Raw genomic sequence first — 20,426 nt, 5'->3', positions numbered from 1 at the left:
CTTGGCAGAGGCTGTCCCTGGGCTGGTCCTGGGGGTAGCAGCCAGAGAGGAGCCAGCCCCACTGAGGCTGATTAGCTGCTGCTAAATCCAAAAGGTTTGATGTGGCAGGGACTGCAGAGGGTCCCAGAGCTATTGGTGGGGAACTCATCTGTATCTCATCAACATCCCAATTAACAGCCCCAACCCTTCCAGTGCTCTGGCTCAGGGCTGTGGTTAAGTGGAGACTGATCAGCCTCACTTGGGATGGGGAGAGCTGGGCTCAGGGTCTGCAGCTTCCCCTCCCTAAATCACATCTCCTCCTCACTCCCTTCCCCTGGGAAGTTCCCAAACCTCAGCTCATGATTTACAGCAAATCACTCTACTGGAACTCTTTAGAGGGGTAAAGAAAGTGGGGGGAAAAAAAATTAAAAAGATGACATTTACCAAACCCAGCCCTTGTCAGATCTATAGATCACCAGCACATTAATGAGCCTGTGCTTTATTGAGCATCCTGTGAGCAGAGAGAGCAGCTCTCATATGGCTGTGGAAAAAATTCCTCTGGTTAAGCTAAATCAGGAAAAGACATGTTTGGTGCGTTACATAAATGTATTAAAAATTGGATGTCAAAAAGCCCTGCCTCTCCTTGCCCAAAAGCAGCAGCAAGTTAGAGAATCTAAGTGTCTCTAATTTGCTTGCTGGCTGGATCAGCCTCAAAATTCGGTGAACTCTCCATCAAAGCTGATGAGCTGGAAGTCCCTGTGGCTTCACTGGGTGGAAGGAGAGAGGGGAAGAGAGGAAGAGAGGAATAGGCAGAGTTAAAATGAGCTTGGTTAAAACTAAGCAGGGAACAGAAGTGTTTCAAACAAATCAGTTAATACAACCCTCGGGAACAAGATTGTCTCCAGGATGTGAACGCCTGTTCTTTACTCTGTTCCTTTAATTAAAATATTTCTAATGATTTATTTAGTCCTTTTCATTAAAAGAAGTCAGGCTGACAACAAGAAAATAACCATTTGTGGCACAGCAGAGCTGCCTTTGGCTTCCCTTTGCAGGAAGGTGGAGGAGAGGCAGGTTGGGCAGGAGCCTGATGGCTCTCACAGCTCTCTGGGGATGCTCTTCCCTGTTAAACTCATCTCAACAAACTCCTGTAGGCTGGGAGGGGCCCTGACACCCCCCTGGGCACTGCTGTGGATCAGGAAAACTCCCTGAGAAAGGGAGAGAAGGCAGAAAAGCTGTCACAGGAGCAGCTTTATAAAAATCAGCTCTAAAAAAAAAATTATAAAAATCACAAACCCTGGTGGGTTTGCAGCCACCCCAAGGGGCTGCCCTGTCCTTCCAGCACTTCTTCCCTGTGGCTGAAGTGTTCCATCCCCCCTGCAGCCTGATGGGGAATTTTCAAAGCTTAATCCCAGTGCAGCTTTCCTGGGCATCTCACAGACACAAAGCTCCTCATTTACCCAGCTGCTCCAACAGGTCAGAAAAGGTTTTCTCCTGTCACAGCAGGTTTGTGGGGAAGAGATGAGCCTTTAGTCTCAGGGCAGATCAGGCTGCAGCCACAGCTCCGTGTGGAGCCCTGGGAGAAGCTCTGCTCCAAGAGGACCTGTGAGTTTAACGTGAAGCCCCTGCCACATTCAAACACATCAAACCCAAAGCTGTCACAGGGAGCTTTGCAGCATTTCCTCCCCGAATCCAGCTGAATTTCTGCTCTTATTAATGCAGATGGGCTTGGATCTGTCACTTCTGTTCAGAGGGTGATGGGTTTGGGAGAGGATTAAAAGGGCATTGATGCTGTGAGAGATCTCTGTGGGGAAAATGCCATCCTGATCCCCCTGCTCGCTCAGAGAAAGGCAGCATCAAAGCCAAGCTGTCACTTGACAGGTAAGAACTGGCAGGTACATCCTTTCCAAGGCTGAAATTCACTGCTGCCAGGCCAGGAGAGGGCTCCTGGTGCCAAAATGCTCTGTTGGTGAGGGTAGGATACAATAGCTTTTGTTCTCTGCCAGCACCTAGAAGTGGAAATATCTGAGAAAAGGGCAGCAGTGGAGCTGTCAGCAGGGAAACAAGACAGATGAGCCCCCCCTTTTTTTTTTTTTTTTTTTTTTTTTTTTTTTTTTTTTTTTTTTTTTTTTTTTTTCCTCCTGAGTAAGATTTGGATTTATCAGCAAATTCCTTGGATTTGTGTCATGTAATCTCACCAGTCTGATATCCTCAACTTCAAGCTCAAACCAGAAAATATGGCTGGGGCAGAAAGTGTGAGATGAGGAAATACCACTCAAATTAATGATTTTAATGAAATCTGCTCGGTGATCTGTGGGCAGAGGAAAGCTGTGAGGAACCCACGAGCACTGAGACAAAAAGTAAATGAATGTGAGCCCAGCAAACCTGCTAGAGAGGAACCACAAAGTGAGAGTGAAACAAGCTTGAACTTCTCACAGGGAGGATGGGGAGCTCCTCATTTGGGGGTGCCCCATTTGCTTTCCTTCTCAGAAACACTTTGAAAAGGTTCACAGTACCCATTTTCCCCCCATTTCATAGAAAATTCTCCCCAAGCAAGCAATTTTAAGCAAATGCAGCCACGAGCTTAAGAACTAAAGGGTGATGAGTGTGAGCTTGTACCTAGCACAGACTCCCTGCTCTGAATCAGCACCTGGGAGAGGTCAGAGATTCACTGTGCCAGACCCTGATAGATTGAGACAAACCCAAATTATCCTGAGTGTTGGAGTCAGTGAGTCAGGGGTCTCTCTGAATTCTTCACAGAGAAATCAGGTACAGGGATTGAATAAAAGCCTTTGGATGGATTGAAGTATATTAAGCCACTCACACATAAAGTAGATATTTAAGCAGAAGTCAGTAATTTTAGGGTGAGTTCTAATGCTTTTAGTAAGTGAAAGGTTTAGATTCCACAGTAGCAGTGTGAGTTCTAGTGAAGGTTGAAATATACTGATATCTTCAGCAAGAGGCTCCAGCCCCACAGCTGTAGACAGGACTGAGACATAACAGAGCTCTAGTAAGAATATTGCTGACATTTTTCAGATAGAACAAGGCAGGTTGTGTGTGGTCTATATGTAACCCGGAGTGTTAAAAACTGGGATTCCAACAGGTTAAGAAATGGTGGTCTGAGTTTGTATCTTTGCTTGTTGGAAAAATCCTATATAAGGGTTTGTATTGGGGAGAGTTGGTGCTTTTAGCCTTTGGCCTTTGCCAGGGATTTAGCCATCTGCTCTTGCCATTGCTTTGTGCCATTGCCTTTTGAGACTGATGTGCTTTGCAATAAGATGTACTTTGTAATAGATAATCTTTTTAACTATAAGCTGCTCTGCTTATTTAGAAGATTACCCAATGAAGTAGGAGCCTAAGGTCTCTGGGGGTCTGAGAACACACTGAGGTGAGTTCCTGATGAAGTCAAACACGCTGAGTTTGCTCATCCAGAGCTAAGGTGACATCCTGAGCACCTCGTGGGGCAAATGAGGAGGGTCCACAGCCCCTTTTGGTCCCCAGAGGCTCCCCCCAGCCCAGGACACAGCCAGGACACCTTGCCAGGCTCTCACCTGCCGGAAGCCAGCTCGGGTGTGCTGCAGGATTTTCAGGGCGTAGTTGGAGCGTTGGCCTTTGCTGTTGAATTCGATGTGGCCGGTGAGACCTTCCAATTCTACCTGTCCAAGAGAGACTCAGTTACAGCGCCCAGCGAGGCTGCCCCACCCCAGAACCCCCCAGACACTCCCAGCAGCAGCAGCAACCCTCTTAGCTCAATCCTGATTGTTTTTGGAGTTTGGATAGAGGAGAAAAGATACAGAGAGGAGCAGGGAATCAGCAGGACTCCCCAGATTTCCTTGCTTTGCTAAAACCAGCTCCACATCCTCTCACTGCCTCCCTCCATCCCAAGATCACTGGATCTCTGAGCAGCAGAGCTATGGGGAGCTGGAGGATTTTGTGTTCTCCCTGGCTAAAGGTGAAATTTAAAACAATGGGTCAAAGTGGTGCAAAGTTCACATTCAGCTGAGCTTTCCTTTGGGGGAAAAAAAATCCCTTATAAATAAAAAACTCTTATAAAAATTTCCTTCTCTCATTTACACCCAGACTCAGAAACCTGCTCCTGCTGCATGGTCACCTCAGCTCTGAGGAGCCACAAACTACAACTCTTTCACAAGGATGGAATTTCAGAGTGTTCCCTTGTTTGGTTCCAGAAATGACAATTTTAGGTTCAAAGGAGCCCAGACCCATATGGGAACTCGCATCTTGTCCTTAAGCTCTGAGCAATTGTACTGCATGATCCCCTATCTGCTCAAGTCAGAGCTCAAATCACTTAGAAACATTCATACTTTAAAAAAAAATATAAATGAATAAATTGAATTTTCTGCAGCAAAGCCTGAAAAAGGGAAGGTTTCATGTCATTCCAAGGCCGGTGACAACCCAAACCCTCAGATCTCTCTTTTCATTGCCTACAAAGAGCCTGGGCAGAATGAGAGCCCTGCTGCTGGCGGGGAGGAGAGCCCCCAGCCCCCTCTCACCATTCTCAGGTAGTTCATGAGGCTGGTGCCGTGCTGCCAGATCTGTGCCGAGCCGCAGGACAGGGGCTTGACGCCGATCTCCTGGCTGCGGTTCAGCTCCTGCACCGCCGTCACCACGGCGTACACCGCGTCAAACAGCAGCGCTGAGGACAGCTGGGGGGAAAGGCAGGCAGAAGTCAGCTTGGAACACAGAAATTGGGGCTGGAGAGTGCTCTGTGCACAGCCTGGGCTCAGCTGGGATGTTCTTTGTGCTGGTGTCTTGGGTTGCAATGCAGGATGTGGTCAGAAATGTGTATTGTATCACAGTGTCCCTGATCTCCTGGCACACATTATCTGCTAATGGGCCACCTTTAAACCAGCTGGGGCAATCATCTTTATCTTTCCCATGAACCACCCTTCATCCAGGAGGTATCACCTGTTAATGGGCCATTGTTAAAAACTGGGTGTGGCAGCGATTCTTATCCCTGTGGGAGATATCTCCTGTTAATGGGCCATTGTTTAAAACTGGGTGTGGCAGTGATCTTTATCTCCTTGGCACACATTATCTGCTAATGGGCCATCTTTAAACCAGCTGGGACAATCATCTTTATCTTCCCACAGCCCACCCTCCCTCCAGGAGATATCTCCTGTTCATGGCCAGTGAGTCCCAGTGCATGACTGATAAAATTCCATCATCCCACTGGGAGATGCTCCAGCCAGAGGAGGAGCCAAGCCTTTTCTACCCAGAGAAAAACTGACATTTTGGACACCAAGGTACCTTCTTTCCACTGGATTCCAGAGGAAAACCAGACCTTTCCACATCATCCCTGGAGCTTCAGAGGAAACTGCACCTTCTCCAGGAGCACTGCTCCAGCTGAACCACATCTGCCACTGCAGGAGGATGCAGCCACCATTGAATGGGACTGCTGCCACCACCCTGACTGACTGACGGGTGTCAGCTTGGATTCTGACTCTGGCAGGGTTTGGGATTGTTCTTTGTAATACTGTATTTCTATTTTAATTTTCCTAGTAAAGAACTGTTATTCCTAATTCCCATATCTTTGCCTGAGAGCTCCTTAATTTCAAAATTATAATAATTTGGAGGGAGGGGGTTTACATTCTCCATTTCAAAGAGAAGCTTCTGCCCTTTTTGGCAGACACCTGTCCTTCAAACCAGAACAGCCCTCTTGGTTCATCCATCGCTGTCATCTCTCTGTCTCTGCTCGTCTTTGCTCCTTCCCAATCCTTTCTAGCTCAGTTTCTGCAGTTTTCCTTTCCTAATCAAGGGAGGTTTTTCAGCGTTGTGGTGGCTCTGATCAATCTGCTGGCCAGGGGGAAGTGCTCCTGAGAGAAGCAGGAATTCCCAGGGGAAATTGCTCCTGAGATCCAATGCCTACTTTCACAGAAGGAAACTCAACTGTGCTGCATCAAGGTCTTCTCCAACCACCTCTCTGACAGGCAGACCCACAGGAGATGAGGTTTTGCTGGATCTGCTTGTCCAGCAGCCAAATCCTGCCTTTCATCCATCCCTCACTACAACCTCCAGCTCCCTGTGGAACAGCGCTGCTGAGGGAACATCCAGAGTGTCAGAGCCCATCCCCTCTCCTGCTCACCTTGCCTTTGGTTGTCTTTGCCCAGGTTTCTTTGTCCACCAAACCTCACAAACCCGGTTTCTCACCCGTGCACAGCAGTTTCCATGGTTTTGGGCTCGTTAACCATCAGCTATTTTCTCCCTCGTGCTCAGTGTTGCGACTGAGATTTCACTTTTAATTACTGTCACCTCCTGACTCTGCTGGAATTAAGCCGTTGCAGCTCATTACTATCAAGGCTGCATTTTCCTCGTGGATACTTCCAAGAGCATCCTCTTCCCATCCCAGCTCCTGGCAGAGGGTTCAGTCTCCAGCCTGGAGCTGCTTTGTTCACCTCACCCTGGCTTTGACTTCCAGCCCTGCAGTGGCTTCTGCATCCTCTCCTCCTCCCAGAGCCTGCCCAGGTTGATTCCTTGCTGCCAGTAGCCCTGCAGGGTCAATCTTGCCCAGCTCAATGATCCCAACAAACCCTGGGCTTCCACTCTGCTGCTAATTTGGCTTTAACCCTGCTTGATCTCACTCAGACCAGTGGTGAGACCTCACTGACCACACTAGTGAGGGATTAGACACTTAAAAAGCAGCACAGAACCTTCAGAACCTACAAGTCATCCTAAATTAAAAGGCAGGATTCCAGGCTGATGGCATCAAAACCCCAAACCCCAGCTGTGACAGCACCAGTGATCTTTCACTCCTCCAGCCTTCTAAGGCTGCCCTAAACATTCTCTTCCTGGAAAGCTTTTTCCAAAGGTTCTTAAAGAAGATAAATCCTTCTCCCTACCCTTCTTTTATCCTTTCAATATGAATTCTCTCCCTAACCAGGCTCCTTCAGCCTGTCCTGTCCTCAGCCCCTGTTCCATGAAGCTCTTTCCATGCACTTAATTTTAATTATGAACTTAACCTCATTCAGGTTACAGGATGTCACACCTGATTAGCAATTCCTTTCCTGAATCAGGAACCATATTAACATCAGATGGACAAATGAAACAGTTATAAGACCAAGCACAACCCCTGCCATCCCAGACTTTCCCCCATTTCCTACCAAATCAGAATATTGGCACAGCATTTTTAATTTTCTCCTGCTGGGTTTCCATTTCCATTTTCCCTGAGCAGTTAATCCCTTATTAGCTGGTGAGCAAGAGACTTGTAGATCTCAGTGAAGCATTTGACATTATTGATTGGAATGTTTTACTCCTGAACTCTGGAAAATTCATTAGGATTTCTGTCAGCACCCTTTATGATTTCAAGCAATTTAAATACTGGGGAGGGTGTGGAGATGCACAGGATCAAGTCTTCATGGCATGGAATAGAAATCCCTTCCCTGCAGCCTGACTTTGCATGGAACAGATGTAAACCACAAAGTTTTGAGGTCATAACCTTCAGCAAAGTAGTGAAAAGAGACCTTTAGAATATTCTCCAAGCCAGAGGGATCTGTCACTGCCCTCCTGTACCATCCTCAACTTTCCCCCTGTCACCTATAAAAACCTCTCACTACTTTTATATTCTCATTTGAAACCACAGCTTTGTCCCTCTGTCACAAAAAAAGCCAATTTGTCTGCTAACAAATTGATCCTCTCCCTTGCCTGCACCATCTGATTTGTGCAGAGCCCTGTTGGTTTTGTGCCCCTCTGCAATATCAGAGCTCCATGGAAAATCCATGAGGCTTGGGGGACTTCCTTCAATCCCCAAAGCCAAATTCATGACAATTCTTGACACTGAAACACAAACAGGTTTGGCTGCTCTGGGTTTTGCCATGTGGGGTTTTCTTCCCTCTCTAAAACATTATCAGCTGTATCTTTGCCCCCAAACCCAACACGGAGAATTAAAACCATTAAAACCCTGTGAAATAGACTTTGCAATCTGGATTTTATTCAATGACATAAACACTTAATTACAAACATCTGTTTTAGCCTAAATTCTAATTACCAAATCTAGCCATCTGTAATTTGAATGATTTTCTCTGATTTCCTTTCTTTGCAATGTGATTAATGAGAATGGCATTAGAGCAGGCAGCTCTCTCCTCCTTTGTCAGATGCTTCCTCAGCTCCAGCAACAATGCCCTGGGATTTTTGCAGCTCATAGAAAACCTCCCTCCTGTCACTTCCAGCTGCTGAGCTTCCTTTTCTCTCTTTAGGATGAGTTATCCCATGGGATAATTCCTTCCCAGGGCTACAAGGGGAAGTTCTAACACAGGGAGATGCTCCCTGCCAGATTTCCAACAGCAGAGGAAGAAAAGTCCTGGATTCACCTCACACACAAAATAAACTCTGCTTGGGAATATTTCACCTCTGCTCTCTAACTTCCCTACCCTCAAATCCTTTTCCCATCACCTGGCACATGGCATCTTGAACAATTCCATTCCCCCCAAGCATTATCTCTCACCTTCCCACCTACAGGTTATGCTGGATGCTCAAGACAATTCAGGATAAGAACCTAAAATGAGAATTTTCATTTCCCCATCACACCTGCTGCTGGCTCCTGCTGGCTCCTGTTTGCACTAGGAGGAGGAAATTTGTTTTTAATGCCTCTCAACAGCTCCTGCAGTCCAAAAAGGAATTTTCCTGGTAGAAATCCCATGGAGACTGAGCAGGGCAAGCTGATTGCAGCTGCCTCTGGGTGGGAGGGACAGCAGGATGGTCCCAGGCACACGAGCTCAAGTCAAGCCAAAGGATGTGAACACAAAGGGCAAAAATCTCCTTATTTTGCCTCTTAAAGATCCCTTTGTGGTGACAATAAGGAGGTTTTCAGCAGCTCAGCTTGTCAAGGGGGCTCTGAGTTCATTAGAATCCATGCAAAGGGTTCAGTTGATGATATTTTCCTCTCTCTCCCCTCCTCTAGCTGCAGCTCTGATGTGGCAAATCTGCTTTGCAGTGGTGGAGAATCCCTGGGGAATACCCCAGTGGTGATGTGCACATTCCTCTGGAGCACAGAGCACAGCTCAGCCCTCAGCATCTGCCAGCCACAACCCCCCCACCACGAGCCATTCTCCTGGAGTTTAAACTCACAGGGGCAAATTCCCGAGGGAAACACCAAATCAGAGCTGCATCATCCCCTGCACCCACAGAGAAATACACTCCAAATCAAGGTTAGGCTTGAATTTAAAGCTGTGCTCCCAGTCCTGCACTGAGAAGCTTTGCTAAGCTCTGCACAGCTCTGCACCCCAAGGTCCTTTGGGCAGCTCTGACTTTCAGGGTCATTTTGGTGTTTTCCACATCAGGAAACTCCTTTGTAAGTCACAGATTGAGAGTTCAAGTCCTCTCCTACCTACTTAATAAAAATGCTTTGCTCTGGCTCTTCCTTCCCATTCCTGGACCAACATCTCCCCACAAAATCCAATCTGAGCTACAAGAGCAGCCTGGGGATATCCCTGAGCCCTTTAGCACAAGATTAAATAGGATTAAATTATTAAATCATTTAATAATTTAAATAACTTTTTAAAAATTATTTGAGACCAGAATTTCTACCCCTGCATTGCTCAGGACCATCCTGGAGCTCTTCCCACAAGGTTTTTTTTTTCATGGTCTATCACCGTTCCCTGCTCAGGGAGATTTTGGGGGATGGGAATGGACTTTACTTACAGCTGGCCCAGTAAAAGGAGCATGGTCACAATTCTCCTGCCAGGACTGGTTGAGGCTCTGGACAAACTCTTGGAAGAAGGCATGAGACTGGTTGAAAATGGAGAAGCCCAGGATGTTGACTCTGTCGTCCAGCAGACTGTCCAGGCGCTGGAGGGAGAACTCCTACAGCAACCCCCAAAAAAAAATGGGATTAGAGGGGGAAACAGGCACTGAAGCTTCAAACCCACTCAGTGCCCTGCAAGGGAATGGAAGCTGTGAGACCCTGGATGGGAAACCCATCCAGCTGTTGGTTTTAACCAGGATTTGATTGAGGTTTTTAATGAAGATATCAGCCAAGTGCAGTATTTTATTGGCCAAACTCCACCACAAAAAAAAACCTCCAAAATCCTTCAAAGAGGGTGTCACTCACCTGCTGAGTGAAGCTCTTCTATCACCACATCCAATTTGATGACACCAAGTTTCAACTGTTAAAGTAAATCAGTTCTTTCCCACATTAGGAAGAACTGAATTCTACCTAATCCTAAAAACCCCAATGCTGCACTGCTCCTTTCTGCTGCCAGCTGCCAGGAGGAGAGGCCACCCTAAATCCCTGGGGAGATTTGGAGGGTGCTTTGACTGAGTTTTGGAGTTGGGAGCCTCCTCTTGAATTTCTGCAAGTGGTAAGAAGTATAACAACAGCTACATTTAAAAAAAATTCATCAAAAACTGAGGGCTCAGTTTTGCTCCTCACATCCATGGAAACCTGGGGAAGAGTCCAGCCCTCCTTGTCCTATTAGCAGGGAATAATGGCACTTTCCTCACTAATTTCTCTTCTGCTAATTGCTGAAGTGGAGTGAGAGGGTGGGAGTGACAGTTCCAGCAGCTGCTGCATGCCCATCACGGATTCAGCTGTCCCTGGGCTCCCTGGGGGATGAGATTCCAGCAAGTCCAGACATTTTTTATCCTTGCTGGGCACGCAGGAGCAATTCCTGTAAATCTCCCAAACTTACCAGGCTGTTTCAGCCTGGCCAAGACCCATGGGAATGTGATCAAACCCAGGATGAAGCACATTTTGGACACGTTAACGTTGGGTAACATGAAATTGCCTGTGAGCTATTGATTCATTTGAATGATATTATTCCCCTGCCTTGCTGACAGGTGATCCATTCACCCCCAGCATCCTGTCAGCCCCAGCAACCAGGGCAGGTGGTTAATGAGGAGCTGGGCTTGAGGAGATGCTGGCTGCAGGCAGAGCAGCAGGAAGGATGTTAAACCTCTGTAAAATCCTCTCTCCCCATAGCCAGAGCCTCGAGGAAAATCCTGCAGGGCACCAAGCAAACAGCTGCCCCACTGGCCCCTTGGCTTTGGGACATTCAGGAGGAAAAGGAGATGTTTTGTACCAAAATAACCACAAAATCCAAGGTTTCATCTCATGCCAGCCTGCCCCAGCCTCAGGGCAGCTGAAATTAGTGTTTATTTATTTATTGTGCCTTTTCCCCCCTGAAAACACTTCCAAGCTTTTGAAGTTGAAGGTTTTGTTATGCTCTGATCTTTAAATAGGCAATTACTGGTCGAGGGAATGAAGTGGTGTGGGGAAAGTGAGGCAGGGGTGAGATTCACCCCAGCCAGGCTCTGGCACAGGGCTGAACCCAGAGGTACAGCTGCCCTGACTGGCTGAGTGCCATGGTCAGAATCAGCCCCCTGCAGGGATCTTTTCCCACTTTCCCTGGGTAAATTCCACACCCCTGCCCCAAAGCAAAACAACCACAGCCAGACCCCGACAGGCTCCCCCAGAGCCAAAAATTTCCTCTGGTTCAAACCTTCAAAGCATCTTTGCCCAGCTCCCATCACCACTGGCTGTTTTGTGCAAGCTCTGGTCTTTTCCTCCAGCCAACCCTCTCCATATCCATCTTTTCTCCAGGCAAGCTGCAGAAAACCCCATTTCTGTGTCTGTCACCTCCATAAAGCATCAGCTCTGTGACACACAGGGGTGGCATGGCCTGTACCCGACCCCTTCCACCACTGCTGCCTGTCCCTTCCCTCTGCTCCAGCTCCAATCTTTGGCCATTAAATGCCTTTCCATCAGATGAGCAGGGAGCAGGCAGCAGAGCAGGGTCAGGAGGAAATGAGCCGTGAGCTGCCTATGCAATGAGATGGAGATAAACCACCCTAGGGGGACACACTTCATTTGCACTGGGATAAGAGAGATTTGGTAAGGTCGGGTTTTGCTGCAGAGGGCAAAGGGGTGAGAGCATCCCCATACTCCCAGCTCAGCTCCCATCCCTATCTGTTAGGGTTTTTTTTTCCTTTTTTACACACTCATTCACCACGCTTGACATTTCCAAACCCACGTTTTGCAAATAAAACCTCATTTGCTATTCGAGACCTGCACCTCTCAGCTGATTTCCCACCCGTCCTGCCCTCCTCACATGCTGCAAGAGGCAAACACAGGCAGGACAAGGGCTGGAAAACCCCTGATCTCAGGGGTTTTTTTTCAGGTAGAGAGCCAAAGATTTCTTTCTGAGATGTAGTGAAGTTGATTCCTACATAAACACTTCCCCAGCTGCCTTTTTCTCCTCCTCATCCTCAGTGCTGTCTGGAGCTTTTGCAGGATGCAAGATTCCCAATGCAATAACAGCAAAGTGCCATTAGGAAAATAACTCTGACATCCTGTTTAAGAGGGGACTCCAAGCCTCCCCCACCTGTGCAAACACAGCTTTGTAACCACAGGTTTTCATCAAAAAGATGGGTGCAAACAGCAGCTCCCTCATTTCCTGCTATTCCACTGTTGTGTTTATGCCTCTCCCTACATTGGAGGAAATGTTAACATTTGTTTGCCCAAAACTTGGCCCTCAATCTCAGTCCAACATGAGGCACAGAGGAGACCACCAGGAATCAGGCCAAGGTGAATTTCAGGGACACAAATGCTGCCTGCCTGAATTCCTTCCCCTTTTTCCCCCACTCTGTTTTTTAAAACACCCACCACATGTCAATACTCTGTTTTGAGCAAGCTTGGTAAAAAATTAGACCCGGAGGATCTGCAGCCAAAATTAATGAACTTTTTAACAGAAAGAAAAATCCCCAGGCTTTGCTCCCTTCACAGCAAATTCAGCAGCAGGCACCAGCAGGCAATTACAGTGTAGATTTTCTGACTGCTACTACAGGGCTGCAACCAGGAAATGTGTGCTGTTAAATAACAACACTTAGCAATTCTGTGGCATGCTATATTTTCTGAGTGCTAGGCACACATTAGCTAATTGAATTCCACGGGCTTCCCTGGGAGATGCTGCTGGAGGAGTTATTAGAGGATGGAGTCACTCCCCAGCTTTCTGCACCCTCCACCTGCACTCTCACAGCAGCAACCCCAGCACCAAGGGCACTGGGAGCACCTGGCTGATAAAAGCCACAGAGCCAAGCTGTGTGATCCTGAAGCCGTGAGATTGGATTTTTCAGCGTGGCTGGGTGTGAGTTATGATCAGGTTATGATGCAGGACACAGTCCCCGTTCCATTAGGGACACAAAGCCACCAGGAAGGAGGGTGTTCCTCACTGCAAATCTCACCTTGCAGGTCAGGATGGAGAATTAGCTGATCCCCACCAGGATTCTGCACCCACAAGCTCTCTCCCACCTCAGCTGGCTCCTGGGGTCCTGCAGCACCCTGAGTTTGGGGGGAATTGTCCCTCCTGCCCTGCCCCTGGGACACCCCACTCTGGCCCTGGGGCAGTGTGGAACAGCCCAGCTGCCTTGCCCCAGGGAAACTCCAACAGCCTTGGAGTTATTATGCCTGGAATACAGAGGAGGAAACAGAGGTGCAGAGTAAAAAACAGCAAGAGATTGATATCTGGCAGCAGAGCTCTTAAAAACACAGCACCGTGGGATGCTCTGGGTTGGAAGGGACACTAAGCAGCATTTCATTCCTCCCTGGCACCTTTCACTATCCCAAGCTGCTCCAAGCCCCATCCAGCCTGGCCTTGGGCACTGCCAGGGATCAGGGGCAGCCACACCAGACCAGGACACTCTGTGCTGTTCCTTCTCTCTCTCTCTTTTTTAATTTTTTTTTTTTTTTTTTTTTTTTTTTTTTTTTTTTTTTTTTTTTTAATGTGGAATGGGAAAGAACACTGGGCCAAGGCTTCCATTTCTCTATTAAACCCTCACTCTGGCAAAACCTTGTCCAGAGTGTTGGGTGCTCAGAAAAGCTCTCCAAACCAAAGTTCAATGTCCATCCTGAGATTTCCTGGCAGCTTTTGTGCAAGACCCAAACCTGCAGTGCCAGCTCTGGTGACATCACCAGTGTGTGTCATTATTCACATTGTAGGGTTAATAAAGTATCCCAGAGCAGGTTCTTTGGGCAAACAGAACTCCAGGGATCCCCTCCCCAAGGCAGAACTAAAACACTTAACCCAAAACTTAACCCTGCAATAGTCACTTCTTCACTCCCTGGCCACAGTGACCAAATTTTGTCCCCAGAATCACCAAACCACCTCAATTAGAGGTAGGGAAAATTCCTGCCTTTTCCTCTCTGGATCCTGCTGCCCTCAGAGCTGAGCTGCCAAACTTGTAAATCATCCCAAAGCTCCACTCAGAACACATTTATTTGTTTACTCAAGTGAACAATATTATGTTAAGTGCTTTCTATGGTTTTCCTGAAAGGCTCCATTTATTTATAAACTATCGACAGAGTCAATAAGTTTCTAATGGGCCACATGTAAAAATCAATTTCTCTAGGAGGGAAAGAAGTGGAAAAAAGTCATCAGAGCAACAATTTGAGTGGGTAAGTGGATGGGGTGGATCTACTCAAGGCAATGCTAGTTGGCCATTCAGGTGGGAAAGAGAAGCAGTGACCTCAGTGAGCTCAGGGATAATTTAGAGGAACCATATTTATATCTATAATTGGATTTCTCTTCCAAGAAAAGCATTTTTTGGATGCCTTACAGGTCTTGAACCTCCTCATGCAAGGCCAGCTGATAAATTTTGGAGGCTGTTCTTCAAACAAGAGCACTTGTAGGGAAATACACTGCCCAAACTTCAACTTCTCTGCAGGGAGCCTGAGACTGGGAGACAAATCCTCAAAGAGGTCAAGTGCTAAATGTCAGGATCTGAAAAAAAAAAAGCAGCTTTTGGAAAAAAAGGGGTGGGAAGTAGAGCAGAGGGAAAGAGAGAGATTTTTTCCCTCACCTCAAATGGGCTGGGGTGTATCTGAGAGAATCATTTACCCAAAATTGGGAATCAAGCACAGGGATCTGCTCAGAAAGTAAAGAAGGCTCAGGCAGTGAAAGTGCTTTGTTTAAATCCTCCTTCCCTCATGCTAACTAGAACGAGGAGAAATTGCTTTGGCAGCCTTGCAAAAACCTGATTTGTTTGCCCTGCTACCACATGCCACTGGAAATATGATCCATAAATCCCAGCAATGATCAGGGCTCTCCAGAACACTTCACATCAGCTGCTGGGAATCAGGAGGGCTGGGCTGGGCTGAGAGGGGACATTTGTCACAGGGGAATGAGGGCTGTGCCTTCCTCACCTGGCCAAGGGACAGGGAGGTGCCCTGGCAGCAAACACCACAGCCTGTGCTGGAGCTCATGGCAAAAAAATAAGATTATTTCACCAAAGAAAGGTAATTTCACAAAACCTAACCCTTGGTCAAAGCCTAATCTGTAGTTCCCTGTCCCTCTGCCTGATTTGATATCATCCTGTCACCCTGCAGGATGTGTGACACTCTCTGGGGGATTTAGACACCAATTTCCCCTCCAGCTCCAGTTCCAGGCAGACAATTCGTCCTGTATGAAGACCTCTTTATAAATCACCAAAGAAAGAAGAGAAAGCAGGAAATAAGGCAAAAAAAAAAAAAAAAAAACCCAAAAAAACCCCAACCTGAACTGATTTATCTGGTCTGTGGGAGTTGAACACGACAGCTGTTTTATCAGCAGCAACACCTGCACACAATTCTGTCAGGGAACAAAACTGCACCCAGTGAATTGCCCTGCCTGACTTAAGGCACTGGGAAACCTCCTTTACACCTTCCCCCTTACAGTAATCATTTTAATTGTTTCAATTATTCCCATTTAATCGCCTTGACAAATATTTTGAGATTTAAAACCAGCCTGAGGTCTGGACGTTGTGTAAAAAAAAAACCAAAAAAAGCACAAAAAAAACTAAACAGAGAGAGGGGAAAAAATGACAAAACCCAACAAGCTACACAGAATTAACAAGCTAAAAGAATTAATTGTAGCGTGGGGTTTTGGAGGCATCCAACACCCCTCCTACTCTGTGCTGCTGATTTCAGGGATTTCCAGTGCTGGAAGGAACATTTTCTTCAATGCACAGCAGTCTGCTTGCAATGGTCTATTTGTGCATTATTATTATTATTATTATCATTATTATTATTATTACTATTATTCTGCACATCATTGCTCCCTCACATGGCTGTGAGCTCTGTGGAGACCCAAGGAGAAGGGAAGGGATGATGAACAGCTCTGAGATCATCCCAGCACCTCTTCAGGCAATTTCATCCCTCCCAAAATCCCCAGAGCAAGGGAATCATCACCACATGGAGATTCCAGGGAGAAATTTGGGTTGGATGGGGATTTTTTTTTTTTTTTTGCCAGGGTATGAAGGACAGGAGAGCTCCAAATACAGGTGATGGATGTGGGGAAGACAAATACACCAGACCTAAGAGTTCCATTAGGACTTCTGGAAAATTGGCCAGGCTGCTGCTGCTGACAAAAGCAGGTCCCTGGAGCTGGCTGAAGGAGGCTGATAATGAATTTGCACACAGGGAAAGGAGCCTGTGGATATTTTTACTGATATTTTACTGGGGCTGCTCGCCTCTGCTCTCCTGAAAATGCGTCAGGGCCTGGGGGTTCCTCCTCAGCTGCTCTCCTGGGATAGCATTGGTGCCACTCCCTGCAGCCACCAGGCTGGCACAGAGGGGTCTTCACCCCCAAAATCCCTTCCTGTGCCCCAGCACACAGAGAATTCCCTCCTCCAGCACTCACAGAGAGCAGAGCTGCAGCACACCACGAGCTGTCGGCTGGGATGTGCTTATTAAATAAAATTAATGCTAAAAGACAGAAACAGAATTCCCCTCTAGAGCTGCAGGGCAGGTGTTTAATTCAGCATTTTATCCTATTTTCTCCTCCTTTTTTCTTTTTTGCCTGAGATATTTTTCCATTTCCAAGCAGCTCAGTGCTCTACAGACTCTCTATTCCCTTTCCTGATGGGTTCTCTCTCCATTTAAGCCATCTTTTTGCTTGCTCCCCTTGACAGTAGTTCACTATGATTTTATCTTTTCTATTAGGCAGTGATTGCAGAACCTCAGAGGGTTCATTAGGAGCTTGATAATCCCTCCAGATTTATGAGCCTAAATTGCTCACTCCCATCTCCAAACCCCATTTAAATATTACTAATTTCCTTAAACATCTCTTCCATCTGCCCAGGTTTTGTCTGATGTCACCTTTCCATAATGATCCCTGCCAAAAATCCAGTTAGTTCTGCTAAGGGCTGGGCTTTTGAACAACATGGTAAAATAACTTGGATAAACAGATTAATACCCGGAGAGAATGAATGGCAACAAAACTCATTTCTGTCTCACCTGCCATTGCTGCATTCCACAAGATGAATGGGTTTGAAAGGCAAATTTCATCTCCAGCAAATGCTTAATCACACCCATGCTCAGGACTGGGGTGGAGTTTCATTTTTAGAGTTGTTTCTGTTGTCTGAGCAGTATCCAGGAGCAGGCTCTGCTGTGCTGGGGGTGTGCAGGTGGAAATCCCTCCCTGTGTGCACACCCTGCTCTGTGGGACTGGGGATGGGCTGGGAAGGGCAAGTGGGAGAGGAGCAGCTGTTGGGAGCACTGGAAATAATTCCTGGGAGTGGGGATGGCTGGGTTTGGCATTGTGGGCAGGTTTGGTGGGGGTGGCATTGTCCCTCAGCACAGTGACACCGTGGTTTGGGGCACAAAGTACAGGATGTCCCTGCAGGAACATCCCCTGCTCTGCCTGTGCTGCCCATTCCATGGGGATGAACAGCACCAGTGAATTTGTCATGCAGGAGTGAACACTGAGCAGGAGCCTCACGGCCTTTTCTATACCTTGAATTTCTCTCTGACACCTCCTTCCCCTCATCCCTTCTCCATCCTGTGCCCCACTTGCTCCCAACCCCTCCATTCCCCCTTCCCCTGCTCCTCTCCTCTCCAGCTCCCTCCCACACGTTTGGCTCCGTCCCTTCCCGTCTGTCTCCCACCCAAACACAGAGTGTGATTCAGCTCTCGGCTTCCCTGCCAGAAACATTCATAGGAATTAGAGAATAGAGAATCACTTGGGCTGGGGGGCAGCTCCACTGAACCCCTCAGGTTTCCAGCAGCCCCACAGCAGCACCAGCAGCTGGGTTCTGCTCTCCTGGTGGCACCTCCCTCACACCCCATGGCAGCAGGAGAAGCTTCTCTGATGATTATTTTGGATTTCCCCCCCTGCTGCCTCACTCCTTGTCAAGCACAACACTGAGGGGTTCAACCACACAATGCCCTCATTAATTTTATTTGTGGTGATAAAGCCAAACCACTGTGCTGGAGATATCCCCTGCTCTCAACATTGATTCCTTTGTCTCAGGGCACAGGGCTGTGATGCCTTCCAGCTGCTCATCCCTGGCCTTTTTCACACAGGGAAATCCCCACAAATCAGGACAACCAGGAGCCCCCCATCTGCTGGAGCTTCCCAAAGACTTGCACATCTCACTGCACCAGCTCCTGTCCAAATGTCCTCAACTCCTGCCTTTGGATGCTGCACCAATCATTTTCCACCCCCCAAACCCTTCCCAGCTTTGCAGGAAGGATGCCTGAAGATTTTTTTAACTTTTTATATATGTTTCATATATTTGTAGCCTCATAGCTTTTTAATATAGCTGTAGAGTTTTTAATAATTTCCTTGCCCTTTCTCACATTTTAGAACAATAAGCCTTTGTGGGCTGTGGCCCACCCAGGGACGCCAAATGTCACAGCCTGAGGTGTCTCCTTGGACCTGAGATCACCTCTGGGGGACATGCAGGTGTTCTGGACCCCAGCTCTTTCCAATGCTGATGAGAGACTGCAGGAGGCTGTTCTTAGGGGTTTTCATGGTTGTTTATTGTTTCTGATCTCAGGAATGCTTTGTCCAGTGAACAGGGCTCTGCTGGCCAGACATCCAAGGCAGAATCTGCCTGAGAAAGGCAGAGCTTATCTTTTATAGTCTAAATTATGTACTAGGTATTTACAAATGACTCCCAATACAATACAATCTTGTAACATGGTCCAGCTCTGTCCCCATCCAATCTAAAAGTGCCAGCATGTCACCCAGCATGGAAAACACGGAGAAGAAGGAGGAAGAGGTATCCACACCCCAAATTCTCCATCTTGGCCACATGTCCCTTATCACAAACATTCTAGAAATCTGCTAATTCTACATTCTAACTGTCTAATTTACACTCTATTTATTTTTGCAGCTTGCATTTCTTCCCTCAATGTTGGTAAATTGTTCCAAGGAGCTAAATCCAGTCCCTGAGACACCTGGGTCTCATCTGAGGGTCTTTGGGGACCCTGCCAGGGGGGTCTTAAACCTCCCAGGGAAGCCAGGGGAATACTCTGGACTCCCACAAAAGCCAACACATTCCTAACACATTCTTGAAATTCTGGTTAGTCTGTTTTAATAACAGGAATTTCTAATGAGGACATTATGTTTTGAACCAAAATTTAAGACAGAACAGCTCCATGGGGTAGACCCAACAGTGGGTTGCTGGAGCAACTGGCCTCTTGTTAGATGTACCTGTTAGATTAATTAATTAATTAACCTGATAAAAATTGTAGAAGTCCAATAGCATGCATGCACAGAAAGTTTTTGTCACAGAACTGCTTTTGGAATTATTATTCTTGATATTGTTTGGGAAGGTTTTGTCTTTTGATTCTAGGCAGCAGGTGACATCCCTGACTCCTTCCCCCCCAACACATGTGGCTCTGCCCAAGGATTCCACAGGTCAGGGGGATCAGCTCCCATTAAAATGCCTCAAATTCAGGCAGGAAAAAGCTGGGAAAAACTCCTTACCAGATTAGTGAAGATATAGGTGTAATAGGCAGACGCCATCCCCAGCTCAGCTGCCTGTGAAGGAGAGGAAAGAAGAGATTAAACCAGAGCCTGACAATCTCCAATCTCCACTCCAGCAAGGCAGAACCAGGGCCACATTTTGCTTTTTCATGCTTATCTGTCCCTGCAGGAAGGGAGGATGGAACACACAGCACGGTTGGACCTGGGAAATTAAAGTTTGGGGGAGCAATACTGAGCAAGGGGTCTGGGGTCTCCTGTCCACAACAGCCCTGACAAAGCACCTGCACAGGGAGAAATAACCCAGCTCCAGACCCCTGGGAGCATCCCTGCTTTCTCCATGACATTCCAAGATGGAATTTAGAGATTTCTCCTCCTGCAGGTGCATCCATCCAAGGACAACCTCTGGGGAAGACACCTGTGGAAAGCAGGTTTTGAACCCCTGACAGACCCCAATGGTGCACAGAGACCCTGCACCCCAGTTCTGAGAGCTCCAGAACCCCTTGAGATGAGGAATTCCTTGCTGGTTTTGGAGGAAAATAAGGATTTGTGCTTTTGTGTCTGAATACTGCTTTGCTCCTGTTTTGGGACAGAACAAGGGAAAAGAGCAGCTGAGGACTCCAGGCTTGTCCCTTCCATCAGAACACCAGGATGGAGAGGCAGGAAAAGCTCTTGGGAATTACAGGAAAAGGACAATCAAGCCACTGGTGGTTTTCCAGTTTTATCAGTCAGATTTGGGCTCAAATCCCACAA

At 47.3% G+C, this 20,426-nt stretch overlaps 1 protein-coding gene across 3 annotated transcripts in view; it reads right to left on the bottom strand.

Annotated features, from left to right (window-relative positions):
• Positions 1–20,426, bottom strand: part of GRIK4 (glutamate ionotropic receptor kainate type subunit 4) — a 188,393-nt gene that overhangs the window by 33,853 nt on the left and 134,114 nt on the right. For all 3 annotated transcript variants that reach the window (XM_079326570.1, XM_079326569.1, XM_079326571.1), the window contains 4 exons: positions 19,677–19,730; positions 9,631–9,792; positions 4,488–4,640; positions 3,528–3,632 (listed from right to left, as the gene is read on the bottom strand). In XM_079326570.1, coding sequence (XP_079182696.1) covers positions 3,528–3,632; positions 4,488–4,640; positions 9,631–9,792; positions 19,677–19,730 — 474 coding nt within the window. The remainder of the gene's footprint in view (positions 1–3,527; positions 3,633–4,487; positions 4,641–9,630; positions 9,793–19,676; positions 19,731–20,426) is intronic.

The sequence above is a fragment of the Erithacus rubecula genome (assembly GCF_903797595.1).
Source record: "Erithacus rubecula genome assembly, chromosome: 25".
Taxonomy (NCBI): domain Eukaryota; kingdom Metazoa; phylum Chordata; class Aves; order Passeriformes; family Muscicapidae; genus Erithacus; species Erithacus rubecula.
The sequence above is the reverse complement of the archived record's forward strand: the minus strand, read 5'-3'. Positions and strand labels throughout refer to the sequence as shown.